Below are 14,171 nucleotides of genomic sequence, written 5' to 3'. Positions count from 1 at the left end.
GGAAGCTAATAGCTTCCCCACAAATTGTAGAGGAAGGCAGGCTGTGTGGTTTTTACTATTGATTCCATTTCTGGTATTAACATACCCCCACAAACAAGCATTTAGCTTCTCAAAGGAGCCTTGGTCCATTTCAGTTCATAACTATGTATTTTTCAGTCAAACTCCTGCAAAGTTGAGCTCATTCTACATCAATACAGCCCACCCAATGAAGTATTTCCATTCATTACAGTAATCAGCCTGTAGCTTTCCACAGTGGTCATCTTTGCAGAGTCTAGGTTACTTTTAGGTAAACTACTGTCATTCCAATTCTTTCTGGCTGACTTCATCCATGGCTTACATTCCCATTCTTAGGAGAACATTACCACCACCATCCTCACCCTCCCAGCAGCAGCTCTTCCCAGGTGCCCGGAGTACCACACCTCTAGGAGCTCTGTCTTTTGCTGTTTCTTCTCCATTTCCTGTCAAAAGAAGGGTGGGTTTGTCCTCCTCTGAGGTCCAGCTCTCAGCCCAAGGAAGCAATGTATCTTGACAAGCATTCTCTCCTTTCACGCAAGTCAGCTCCCTTCTTAATTCAGGCAAGTAAAGACCTCCCCAGTTTTCCCTCCAGGGCAGGAGCCCAAAGCTCCAGCTGAGTTTGTTGCTGCTGTGCTCAAGGGGTTTTGTGCCTGTAGATTAATTTCTACAGAGCAGTGAAGACATTTCTTGAAAGCAACTGTCGTGGTCTGGCAGGTTGGAAGCTGAAGGGATGACAACAAATGGCAGCTCTGATTTCTCATTCAGCTTCAGAGGAGCAGTGAGCACCAGCAGGACCCCATTGTTCCCCCAAACATCCACCGGAAAGACTTCTGTGGAGGAGGCTGATTTGGGCTAACTGTTTGTCCACCATGACAGGAGGCCCAGGCCTGGCTCACTGATGGATCCCTGTTGGCAGAGAAGAGGGTGTACCACTTTAAACCACACAGAGAACACAGGAGTAAATGGATGAAAACATAAACTATTTCCCTGCCTGGAGTCACAGACGAGCTACTCACTTCTGTCCTACCAGAGCCTGCCCAACATGTGCCCTCAACACTGCAACAAATGTTTAACACTTGGAAATCCAGTGCTTGCCCATTCCACCACCTGACAGTCCCAGCTTTCACTGCTTCACATCCATCTGTCTCTTGCACTTGTGCTGAACCACAGCATGGGAAAGACCATTTAGCTGCTGCGTAAATCCTTATGTTCTCCCAGCTCTGTGCTCCTCCTATGCTCACTCCCATCTGCAGATCCTGCACTCACCACTTACTGTCTGCTTTAAATCAGCCTCCCAAGAGGAACTCCACCAACCACCACAGTATTCCAGTGAAAACACAGCAAATAGTGTCACCACAAGAAGAATGTCCCCTTTTCTACTCCTTTCATTTGTGACTATCTCTCTGCTTCCCAGTCAGCTTGAAGCAATCCATTCCTGTTATTTTAGAATCATAGAATCAACCAGGTTGGAAGAGACCTCCAAGATCATTCAGTGCAACCTAGCACCCAGCCCTAGCCAGTCAACTAGACCATGGCACTAAGTGCCTCAGCCAGTCTTTTCCTGAACACCTCCAGGGACGGTGCCTCCACCACCTCCCTGGGCAGCCCATTCCAATGCCAATCACTCTCTCTGTGAAGAACTTCCCCCTAACATCCAGCCTATACTTTCCCCGTCACAACTTAAGACTGTGTCCCCTTGTTCTATTGCTGGTTGCCTGGGAGAAGAGGCCACCCCCCAATGTCCCTTCAGGTAGTTGTAGACAGCAATGAGGTCACCCCCTGAGCCTCCTCTTCTCCACGCTAAACAACCCCAGCCACAGACTAAGCCACAACATTCACAAGGCTGCAGGAATTGTGCACATAGTTACCACAAGAGTGTAGGGTGCCTCTTTCTTCTGGACTTCTTCTGTGGCATTTGACGTGGAAGCTTCTGCAGAGCTTGGACCTGTCGGAGATGTATCAACAAAGGTTTCATCCACGACTCGGAAGCGGATCTCCTCCCCAATGTCCATGTAAAGGTCATGGGCTCCTTCTTCTGTCTCGTATTCCCACACCCACACCTGCTCTGCTTCATCACTGGCCACGCCACAGGTTAAGGATGGAAACAGATTCACTTTCTGAAGCTTTTGGGAATAGCCTCAGTCCAAAGCCTTCCCATAATACTTACCAAACCACAGTGCACTGTTGTAGGTCATCATCTGCACAGCCCAGGATTTGCATCTGTCTTAGGGGAAACTTTATTCCATGTACATGGTACCTTATTATCATTACTGTGCACCAATGCATAAAGGGTGGCTACCAGGAGGATGGAGACTCCCTTTTTAGAAGGAGTCCCATGGAAAAGACATGAGGCAATGGGTACAAGTTACTCCTGGGGAGATTCCCATTGGAATTCAAGAGGAAATTTTTGTTCATGGTAACAGCTGGGAGAACCTCCCAAGGGAAGCAGTGCATTTCCCTACACTGGACAGTTTCAAGACTCAGACTGACAGGGTGCTGGGCCATCTCATTTAAACTACACTAACACCTAGGAAGGTTAGACCAGATGATCCTTGGGGTCCCTCCCAACCTGGCAATCTGTGATTTTTGACTTTCTTGCTTCAAAAGCTGCTGGGCAGAGCTGGAACTATCTGCTCCCCCTTAAAACAAAACCAACCATAAGTAAGCCCACCCCCACCCCTCACAGCCAAGAAGCCCTTGCCCATCACAATGAAGTGTATCAGACACACCACGTATCTAGACATGACACGATGTGGTAAAACCAGCATCCTGTCTTCAGCAGCAGCCAAGACCAGAGGCAGGGATTACAGGGTGGCTGTTCAGGGGACACTGCCATTCATGCCTATCAGCAGGCACAATGACCCTGCAAAACCCAACGAGCGTGAGGCCTGTCTAGCTGTGATAACAGTCTGTGGGACTTGCCTGACACAAGGGCTTAGCTTCTGCCACTGAGCACCTTCATTGTTGCAGTGCTGAATGCCTGTTGGGCCAGCACTGCACAATCTTTTGAAATGAAGTAGTAAAGTTATCAAAGGTGATCAAAGGATACAACTTAGCTGGCTGCTGCAGGGATTCTGGTGGGATGACAATATCATCAAAGAATCCAATAGAAACTGTGGAGGAAAGAATTTGATTAAGACCAAACTGATTCTTTGCAAATGATGTATGTGGCAGAGCAATTCCTGAAATGCATTTCTGGACTCATTCTCCTTCCTCTGGAGCAGGAAGGACACCCGAGATCATGCAGGAATTTATTCTTTAAGCCACAATGCTCAATTTCAGTTGGCAGCAAAACAACCACGCAGCTGAAAAGTACACACAGCAACAGAGGGCACAGTCTTCATGCCTGCTGGGGAAGGAAAAGGTTGTTTGGAGCAGGATTGGAAAGGAAACCGTTCCAAGAAATGAGTCAGATGCTATAGAGGTCTGTGACAGCAAATAAGCTTAGAAATCACAGATGTAACACGTTAAATAAAGGCCAGTAAAAGGTTAGAACACCCACCACCTCCCCCTTCAGCTTTCACAATGCTGAATTCTATCCAAGAGTGGACATGCCCAAATTCAGCACCAAATGCACCCAAGATAATCTTATTGTCCTAACTTAATCACTGAGCGGAGGAGCTCGCTTGTGTGAAAGGCTCCCACAAGAAAGGAAAGGAACCCATCAATTATGTATTCCATTAATCTGACAGCACTTTGCTCACAAAGACATTTCCCTGCCACGTTTGCAGGTACAGGAAACGATGGTGGATTTGCAGAGAGCTACAGGGAAGATGCATCAGACTAATACAAGCCAATATTACCACTGTAAAAAAAACACAAGTTCTGTTCACTGAAGCAAGAAAATGAATCCAGGCTGAGCTCCAGATGGGCCTGCCTGCTCTTCTTGGGCATGCACACGAATGGCAAAACTGTGGAGGGCAGGGGAAGCTGCCAGGCTCAAACTACCAACCACCCTCAGGTCAGAGCAGCGCTAAAGGCACTTAATCGGCCCACACACAGCACTGTACAACCTAAAGCCTCTGTATCTCAGAAGACCCAAGACTTCTGCAGCTCCCCAACAGTAGCAGCTAAGTTTTACCATGAACACCATCCTGACTGCAGCTCTTGATCTGTCCAACCAGAATCTCATCCAGGAAGGGATGGAAGACCACGTAGCGGAAGTGCACTTAAAAGAAAACACATCATTAATGTTACATCCCTGTTAGTGAACCACACAGGGTGGATGCCACCAAAGCAAAACCCCACACCCTATATGCCCTCTAAATTGCCTCCCCCAGTTTATTTTAGTTTCCTTACAGACACTCCTCAGATGATAGAAAAACAAAAATTAAAGAGTTCTGATTCCTGCTTTGTATGAACTCTGACAGCAGTCTCTTGTTCTCTGCTTTTCCATCTGGCAAGAGTTTAAGCTCTCAGAATCAAACCATAAGATGAAGAATGTGGAGCAGGGCCTCTGCTTACACACACACAGAATGTTAGGGGTTGGAAGGGACCTCAAAAGATCATATGGTCCAACCCCCCTGCCAGAGCAGGACTACCTAGAGCAGGTCACACAGGAACATATCCAGGTGGGTTTTGAATGCTTCCAGTGAAGGAGACACCTGGCAAGAGTTTAAGCTCACAGAATGAACTGTAAGATGAAGAACATGGAGCAGGACCTCTGCTTATACACACACAGAATGTTAGGGGTTGGAAGGGACCTCAAAAGATCATCTAGTCCAGCCCCACACTGCCAGAGCAGGACCACCTAGAGCAGGTCACACAGGAACACATCCAGGTGGGTTTTGAATGTCTCCAGCAACGGAGCCTCCACAACCTCTCTGAGCAGCCTGTTCCAGTGCTCTGTGAGGGTGATGTGAGCATTCCTGCAAAATGCTTCAAGGCCAAACATATCAGTTGAAGTTACACTGTCTTGTAATACTTCTGCTCCTTTTATCTGTCTTGACAATGCTGTATTTTCTTTCTTCAAAATGAAATATCTGATGGCAAATATTCCCAGAGTAAATAGGATTCCCTAACAGAACTGGATTCTTCCTGCAGATCAAAACAAAACCTTTCTAACTAAGCATTTTGCATTTAAGAATGCAGTATAAGAATGCTGAGACAATCCTAGCCAAACATTTATGAGCAAATCAACATAATTTTAGCTGTCCACACTCAGTGCTACTCCTTTACGCACAACCAGGCAGCACATTAAGGAAAAAGTTGTTACCATATACTGCTAGATTTATCCAAGAGCAGACCTTTTTTTCTTTCCAAGCTCAGAGAGAACATATTCTCTTGTTTCATTGTGAAGGGCCTGGAACACAAACCCTATGAGAGGCTGAGGGAGCTGGGGATGTTTAGCCTGGAGAAGAGGAGGCTCAGGGGTGACCTCATTACTGTCTACAACTACCTGAAGGGACATTGTAGCCAGGTGGGAGGTGGCCTCTTCTCCCAGGTAACCAGCAACAGAACAAGGGGACACAGTCTCAAGTTGTGCCAGGGGAGGTATAGGCTGGATGTTAGGAGGAAGTTCTTCACAGAGAGAGTGATTGGCATTGGAATGGGCTGCCCAGGGAGGTGGAGTCACTGTCTCTGGAGGTGTTCAAGAAAAGCCTGGATGAGGCACTTAATGCCATGGTCTAGTTGATTGGACAGGGCTGGGTGCTAGGTTGGACTGGATGATCTTGGAGGTATTTTCCAACCTGGATGATTCTGTGATTCCTTTAAACTTACTTCCTAACAAACTCAGTTTTCATTTCCAGATCTCCATCCTTCTGCACAACTCTAGAACTGAGGATAAGCATGCATACCTTTGGTATGTGAGGCACCATCTCCAGGGAATATGTATGAATCTTCCAGCTTTGTGATATCATACAGGCAGATGCAGAGGCCAACATTGTATACAACCTGCTCCAAGGAGGGTGGGGGAAGAAAGGAAAAAAAAAGGTGTATTAGAAAGCAGTAAATCAAGCAACTCCCATGGCTAAATCAAGCAAACCCTCAGATTTATACACTGAACACACCTTTTGTTCAAAAGGAGGCAACAGAAAGGCACCAAGATGTGAAGCAAGCTGTTCTGGTACACTCCTTTCAACACCCCCTGCCCTAACCACTCCACACTGCAGGGGAACCCCTAACTTATTCAAGTGTTATGGGAGCGTGTGTTTTCATTGGTACTGGAAAGAGCACTGCTGCAAACAGTAAACCTTGGGGTAACTGTCAGAGAGAACTTGACCTGTCCAGACAGTAAATAACTGCTCACAGACATGACTCGTCAGCCCCCCAGCCTGTCCACAGGAACCTTGCCCTCATCTTAACCTATAGTAGCTCTGGGGAGAAATGAGGAGAGCTCCTGATTTCTCTGCTGTTTCTGGGACAGCTTCATACCCTATCCAATTTGAGGCACCTACAACTCACCAGTGCACAAGGAAAGACCTTTGCTTTTTGTAAGCTGTCTGTATAGCCTGCTATTCACCACCCCCAGTAGTTTCAGGGTGCTCTTTAGAGCGCCCTTCATGAGTGACTTTTTGACTGTGACAGTCCTGTCTTTAAGGACAGTCCCAGGGGCTGCAAAAGAAACTGGTGACCTACCTGTCTATGACAGAACACTTCTCCATACCCTGCATCAAAGACCAACTTCTTAACTGCCACACTGTATATCAAATAGCCCAAGTCAGCTCTTATCACCCTCATTTCTCTTCCAGCATTGCTCTTCTACATTTATCACATCACCTTTTTTATAAGGATTAATTTGCAGTCATCTTTCAGGCTGTGTTTCAGATCATGTTTCTATACACAGCCATCTTTCAGGCTGTGTTTCAGTTCACGTTTCTATACACAAAACAAGCAGTTACTCTCACTTCTTTCATGCTTGCTTGCCCCATCTGGTGTCTCACTATCCTCCCATTACAGAACTAGCCGTTAGAAAGAATACTCCTTTGGGATGATAGGTGGCTGCCTCCTTGATTAGTTTATGGTATTTCAATTGTGAGGTATTCAGGTACCATCCTCACCTCTCACTTGGAACAAGCACAAGAAATACTCAGGGACATGACGATGGCTACACACGACCCGTGCTTTACCTTATTGGCTAACTTCTTGTTTAGCTCTTCAGCAATGGATTCATTCAGTTTCCTTTCAAACTGCCAGGGAGGAATTCTCACTGTATCAGTCATCTCTACCAGCACAAACATGGTGGCGAGAAGCGCCTGTGAGAAGCGAGGAGACACCAACAGCCTCAGGAACCGGAGCACTGCAAGCACAACTAACACCTCCGAAAACTCATGTGGTTCAGGCCCGGGAAACCACCCCAGCGTCTCGCAGGAAGCTTAAGCGGGACAGCGCTCTGGCTATCCCACATGAGCCGGGGAAACGACACGGACGTGGGGTAACAGCGTGGAAGTTCGGGGGCGGCCGCGCAACGGCCGGCACCGGGAGTGGAAACGACGCGGGGAAGGGTTGAAAGCAACCACGCCAAGCGTTGTCGGGGTGGGCGGCCAGGAAGTCGCGGCTGTAGAAAGCAGAGGGCACACAGCAGCAGTGAACGGGCCGGAGGTGGGCAAAGCTGCCCGGCTCGGCGCTGCCCGACCCAACGCGGCCGCGGCCCTCACCCACCTGCACCGCCACAAGCCCGGCCGTGCACCGCCCGCACCGCCGCACTTCCGGCGCAGTGGCCAATCGCCTTCGGCGGGCGGGCGGGCTCACGTCCTGATTGACGGCGGGCGGCGCCCTGTGTGGGGTGGAGCCCTGTGTGGGGTGGAGCCCTGTGGCGCAAGCGCCCCGCCCCGCGGCCGCCATTTTGTCCCTCCTCAGGTTGGGGTGGGGTCTCGGCGCCTGCCCCCGGGCCCCGCCCCGGCCCCTTAGCTGCCCTTGTTCCCCGCCCCGGCCCCTTGGCTGCCCTTGTTCCCCGCCCCGGCCCCTTGGCTGCCCTTGTTCCCCGCCCCGGCCCCTTAGCTGCCCTTGTTCCCCGCCCCGGCCCCTTAGCTGCCCTTGTTCCCCGTTACGGCATCAGAATCACGGAGTTTACCAGGTTGGAAGAGACCTCTAGGTCTCTACCAGCAATAGAACAAGGGGACACAGTCTCAAGTTGTGCCGGGGTAGGTCTAGGCTGGATGTTAGGAGGAAGTTCTTCGCAGAGAAAGTGATTGGCACTGGAATGGGCTGCCCAGGGAGGTGGTGGAGTCACCGTCCCTGGAGGTGTTCAAGCAAAGCCTGGATGAGGCACTTAGTGCCATGGTCTAGTTGACTGGATAGGGCTGGGTGCTAGGTTGGACTGGATGATCTTGGAGGTCTCTTCCAACCTGCTTGATTCTATGATTCTATGATGCTATGATGCTATGCATCGAGTCCAGCCTATCACCTAACCCTCCGAATTAACTAAACCATGGCACTAAGTGCCTCATCCAGTCTTGTTCTTGAACACCTCCAGGGATGGTGACTCCAGCACCTCCAAGGGGCACCCCTTCTGTGAAGAACTTCTTCCTAATGTCCAGCCCTGCCCTGGGGCTAATGTCCACCTGCCCTGGTGCAGCTTGAGACTGTGTCCTCTTGTTTTGTCACTGGTTGCCTGGCAGAAGACACCAACCCCCACCTGGCTATAACCTCCCTTCAGGTAGTTGTAGACAGCAATGAGATCTGCCCTGAGCCTCCTCTTCTCCAGGCTGCACGCCCCCAGCTCCCTCAGCCTCTCCTCGCAGCACTGTGTTCCAGCCCCCTCACCAGCCTTGGTGCCCTCCTCTGGACACGTTCCAGCACCTCAACAACTTTCTTAAATCGAGAAGCCCAGAACTGGGCACAGTACACAAGGGGTGGCCTGACCAGCGCTGAGTACAGGGGCAGAAGGACTTCTCTGGTCCTGCTGGCCACACTGTTCCTGATACAGGGCCAGGATGCCATTGGCCTTCTTAGCCACCTGGGCACACTGCTGGCTCATGTTACCTCCCGTTGCTTCTCGCTGCCGCTGTGGGGTTGGCCCTGGTGCCTCTGGGTTGCAGCGGTGACTTGGAGGCCTGCGTGAGGGGAATGGTTTGGGTCAATGTAAGCGCAGGAAGGCCCTCAACAAGTGGGCAGCCAGTGCGGCGTTGCTGTGTACCTGTGCTCCCCTCCCCTGAGGAGTGGCTCCTGGGCTGCAGCTGCTGTTCCACCTGAAACAATCCTCAGTTGCTTCAACGTACGCTTCAATGACGACAGGGTGCTAGAGATCAAAGTTTGCACCTCTCCAAGAGCAAATACTTGATGTGTTTGCCCACCTGTGCAGCAAATCTGTGTGCTTGTAGCCTCTCTGTGCCTGGATGGTATTCTTCACATTGGCAACTGCCCGATGCTTAGGTTAAGGTTATTATCAGGTGCAAAACTGATTAATGTAGAGCTGGAATAATTTATTCCGAGTGTTAATTACAACAACGACGAAATCTTGGTATGGTTTTGCAGGCTTCGGTGCATTCTGCAGCAAGGTAAACAGCATGAAGGATGGCAGAAAACAAGGGGGTGTGCTAATGTCTGGAGTTTGTTGGGGCGAAGTGAAAGGAGGTTGTTTGAAGTGTGTTTAAAAAAAGATTTGCCAGGAGAAACAAATGTCTCTGGCTGACAGTCAAAACTGCACTGTCAGCATCGTGGCTTTGATGCAAAGGCTAAGTGTGTCATCCCCCACACCCCCCAGCAAGCCTGTGGTGGGACAGTAATGAGGGTTTTGGATAAGAAATCATTATATGTTGAGCTGACTTGGAAGAGGAAAGGGAAAACGAGGTTGGAAGTACTGGGACTAGGTCTCATTAAAAAGATTACCTGTCTTGGCCAAGGAGTTTCTGATCTCTTCACAGCTGCTTCTGTTTCACCAGGATCTGTTGGGTTATGATGGTTGGCTGTTTGAAAATAAATGTGACTGGTCTGCACATGTCTGGTGTTTGTCTTAATGAGGGGTCCAGGAGCAAGTTTGTCACCTGAAAAGAGCGGCAGCATCCTTGGAGCAGCATCTACCATCTCAGCAACAATCTCTGCTGCTAGTGCAGGTCACCTGAAAAGAGCGGCAGCATCCTTGGAGCAGCATCTACCATCTCAGCAACGATCTCTGCTGCTAATGCAGCAGACATCACTCTATCAGAACACCTCAACCCAAATCCCCAGCGCTTCTTGCTCTTCTCATCCTACTTCAGGGAGCCTTACAAAGGCTCTTTCCTCCCATGCTGCAATCCTGTGCTAATCTCAGCACAGCACAGTTCTGCTGGCACAAGTGCTGCATCCCTTGCTGTTCTGTCCTGGCCTCATGCAGGTCTGGCAGTGCATGGTGTGACCTTTAGCTGGAGTGCAGATTCTGTGGGTATCTGTAGCTACTTTTTCAGAAGAGAGAATAGCTCCTGACTCTGCCCTGCTTCTGGTGGCAGAGGAAGAAATAGCTTTCTGCACAAGGAGGTAGGAGTTAGACACCCCTGATACTGGCAAGGTGATCACTCTGGGTGCTTTGAGGTTAAACAGGCAGGGGTTCAAGGGAGTAGTAGGCTGAATACCTGGGAGAACACAGAAGATGAAGAGCAGTGGATTTGGGCAGAGTCTTGTCACACTTCCATTCCTTGCCCATTTTTGAGGTAACATTTTTCATGTTGCCAGTAACCATGCTCATTATGAAACATACATCTCACTTCAGCCTGATCCACCAAAAACAGTTGTGCAAGCAGCAGGTTTGTGGGGCCTCACTTCACACTGGCTTATGTCTTATGGTTGGGTCTTTGGTGAAGTGCAGACATCAAGCGAGTTCTTTGGTGGCAGGGGCATGTGGAATCACTCCTTTGTCAGCTCTGTGATCGCCAGCGAGGGCTACAGGCTGCAGGCTGTCCCTTGGTAATCACAGAACTCATCGAGGCTGGAAGAGGACACCATATTCCACCACTCACCTAGAGCTTGCAATCCCACGGCTACTGCTGAACCACTACCACTGACCCACGTCCCTAAGTGCCACATCCACACGCCTTTTAAATACCTCCGAGGATGGTGACTCTCCCACCTGCCTGGGCAGCCTGTTCCAATGCTTGGTAACCCTTTCTGTGAAGAACTCTTTCCTAATATCCAACCTGAACCTCCCTTGGCACAACATGAGGCCATTTCCTCTTGTCCTGTCACTTGTTGCATGTGAGAACAGACCAACCCCCACCTCCATCCAGCTTTCTTTGAGGAAGCTGTAGAGGGTGATGAGGTCTTCCCTCAGTCTCCTCAGCCTTCCTCTTCCAGTTCCCTCAGCCATTCCTCGTATGACTTGCATTCAGGGCCCTTCACCAGCATCTCAATGTCCTGTGATGAAAGGGTTCCCCTTCTTTACACAGCTACATATTTCTTGCAGGTACTTTAATACTGGGGAAATCGAAATGTTTAGAGTGAAAGCTGGTGATGGCAGTGTCAGATGAGCTTCTTTGCCCTAAATATCAGGCTACAAACATGACCAGAGTTGAGTCTGACTGGCAATTTCTCAGACTCCACCAGTGGAAGATTATTTCCATGCTCACTCTCTGCAGGTAACCCTCCTTGATCCCAAGCACTGTGTGCCTGGGCCTCAGTAGTTGTGACGGATGTTGCTTTGTTATGCCCTGAAGGAATTCTGTGTTTCATAAGCACTGTCCCCGATGTAAAAATACACACAAAGGCCAAACATTGGTGTGATCTCAACTCAGCTATTGATAGCACTCAGAATTACTCTATATTTAACAGTAAATAGCTGTAGCTGAAGTATTTTGATGTTGGGACTTGTGTGAACAGCCTCATTTTGCTGAGTGATCTCTTTTTGTCCCAGTAGCAGTGACAGAATGAATAGCCACAAATCTGCAGTGCCTCTGCACACCTTTTCATGCATAACCAGAAAGTCCCTAGAGTCTCTCAGCAGCAGTTGAGCTTTTCTGACTTCTGGGAGCGTGATTCTTGCTTGCTGGGATTTTTTTGAAGCTTCAGCTGTGGGAATCCAGGGATTACACAAGGGTCTTTCTGCCAGCCAGAGAAAATCCCAGGCATTGCTCATTCTCATAACTGTACAGGAAGACTGGAATATGCTATTCAGAGATACCTGAAGGCTCAGCAACTGGGAGGAAAATGAGAGGAACCACCAAATTATTTTGTTTAAGATCTCCTCTGCCTCCACATCCCCATGGCTGTTGGGGAAAACTGGATCAGGGACACTGGAGGAGGAGAGTGGTAATTTGCATCTAGGCTGTTGTGGCCCTGCTTTGATGGACTCCAAAGGAATTATTGTATCTTCTCACGTACTAAGTCCTCCATGCTCCTGCCTTTGCTTCCATCTCTGCAGGCATCTCCAGCACTCCCACTCTCTGTTTGATCAAAGCTTCCCCTTTTCTCCTTTTATCATTTTTGCATGCTTTATACTCTCTGCTTCCTCTGGTACAGCGCATGCCCAGAGCCAGCTTCCAGTCAAATGTACCTCCAGCTCCCTGTGCCTTTTCCGTCAAGAGCCCTTAGTGACTAAGTGGGAGAGTCAGGTTCTGACGCTTGTCTCCTCTCTTCAGTTTATACTGTTTAACACACGCAGCTGGGCTCATGGCAAACCCTGGTGTGCCACAGATCGGGTGGGGAAATGCAGGTATTTGTGATACTCAGTCTACAAACGTTAGCCCAATGTCTGGGGATGAAGAGGACATGCCCAGTGCTCCTCCTGGCCCACATCTCTTTCCAGTTCAGGACCCTACTGGTCTGGATGTGCAGACAGTTCCCTCCAGAGAGGTGTCTATAGGGTGTAAAAGGAGCTCATGTTTTGGCATGGAAAACTGATTGAAAAGCCACAAGCAGGGTGTGATGGGCAATGGCAGAACCCACTGGTACTTGGACTTTCAGTGCTTCGTGGTGTTCTTGCCGTGAGTTGGTCTATTCTATCTATGGAGCACTATAGTTTATTGACAGGAGAGACACAACTGCTTTGTGACCCAGTCCCTCTGTCAAAGCCCCTGGGATAGCCATGGATGAGCATCCAGCTACCTGGAAGGATGGATACAGCCAAACGAGCAGTCATGACGCTGTCTTCCAACTCTGTGCTATGCCTCACAACTCCCCACACAAGTTGTACATCACCCTGCAGCCCCAAGGGTTGTTGCTGGTTGGAGTCATTGTGTTCAGCCACCAAGAAAAGGCAGGAGTCAAGGGAAGAGCCTTGTTTAAGGAACCAAAACCAAACCATCACCACTCCATACCACAAGCTGCCTGTAACAGCTCCCAGAAGCAGCACTGACACTGCACCATGCTTGTTCAGGTTTCTTGTAAGTTTTACTCCAGGCTCACAGGGACCTGTGTGGTGAGGTGCTGGCATGGTCCACCCTTCTGCTCTAAAATGAAGGTGGATACCACCTCAGTCTCCCCCAAAGGACACTTGCCCAGCCTGTTCTTAAAACCTCCAATGATGGAGACTTCAGTGCTTCCTGAGGCAATCTACCCGAGTAATTAACTGCCTGTTCTGTTAGAAAGTGTTTCCTGATGTGCAGCATCAGACTTACTCCTCTCAATTTAAACCTCATCACTCCTCACTCTGTTCCCCAGTGGACGCAACAAAAGATTGATTCCTGTCCTTATTGCATTGCCCTGTGACCCCAAGAGGAGTAGTCTCAGGCCAGTTCATGACGTTGCCTCTGCCCACGGTGATGACTCCTCTGAGCATGGTCATGCCAGCACAAGGGAAAAACAGAAAGGAAAGATCTTTTAGGGCCGAGGGATTGCCATAATGCACTGCTAGAAACGAGATGCTTAGAAAGCAGCTGGGTTTGTCATGGCTTCGAGCCCAGAGCAGGGAGCAAGGCAGTAGGGTGGATTTGTGGCGAGTACCCTCTGTGCTCCCCTGCTGTGCCAGGGGTGACCATGGCACCTGTGGATACTGAGGGGCTGCTGGTTTGGGCAGGCAAGGAGAGAGCTGCCGCGACACCGGCAGGACTCGGGGAAAGGATATGTTTGACCCATCTCAGGGGATCCTGCCTGGCCCAGACCTGACCTCCTGCCCCCCATGCCCCTCTCCTGTGCCTTCCCACCCCCGTTCCGCTGTCCCTGCAGTCCGTGTGACTGCCCTGTCGCGTCCGGCTGTGCCGCCGACGCTTGTCACTTGGCATAAGCAAAGTGATACGGCTCCCTGAGGCCAGCCCTTGCCCCCTCCAGCCCCCCCACGCTGACTTGCTCCTTTAAACCTAGCTCAGAAA

The 14,171-nt window shown here is 49.7% G+C and overlaps 1 protein-coding gene across 1 annotated transcript; it reads right to left on the bottom strand.

Annotated features, from left to right (window-relative positions):
• Window positions 1-128: 128 nt before the first annotated feature.
• POLR3H (RNA polymerase III subunit H) lies at window positions 129-7,718 on the bottom strand. Its single transcript, XM_064155147.1, has 6 exons — window positions 7,086-7,718; window positions 5,814-5,910; window positions 4,097-4,183; window positions 3,065-3,128; window positions 1,884-2,091; window positions 129-921 (listed from the first exon to the last, which is right to left on the bottom strand). Exons 1-6 carry the CDS (start codon window positions 7,194-7,196, stop codon window positions 868-870), a joined length of 621 nt encoding a protein of 206 aa, XP_064011217.1. The 5' UTR covers window positions 7,197-7,718; the 3' UTR covers window positions 129-867.
• Window positions 7,719-14,171: the final 6,453 nt, after the last annotated feature.

The sequence above is a fragment of the Pogoniulus pusillus genome, chromosome 15 (genome assembly GCF_015220805.1).
Source record: "Pogoniulus pusillus isolate bPogPus1 chromosome 15, bPogPus1.pri, whole genome shotgun sequence".
Lineage (NCBI taxonomy): Eukaryota > Metazoa > Chordata > Aves > Piciformes > Lybiidae > Pogoniulus > Pogoniulus pusillus.
This window is presented reverse-complemented; position numbering and strand designations above follow the sequence as displayed.

Excerpts from the sequence above, each read along its gene's own strand:
- POLR3H (XM_064155147.1), bottom strand. The coding sequence starts at position 7,196 with ATGTTTGTGCTGGTAGAGATGACTGATACAGTGAGAATTCCTCCCTGG. Across the intron at positions 5,911-7,085 it reads ACAAGAAGTTAGCCAATAAG|GTTGTATACAATGTTGGCCT; the intron begins GTAAAGCACGGG and ends TCCTTGGAGCAG. Across the intron at positions 3,129-4,096 it reads CAGTCAGGATGGTGTTCATG|TTTCTATTGGATTCTTTGAT; the intron begins GTAAAACTTAGC and ends TTTCCTCCACAG.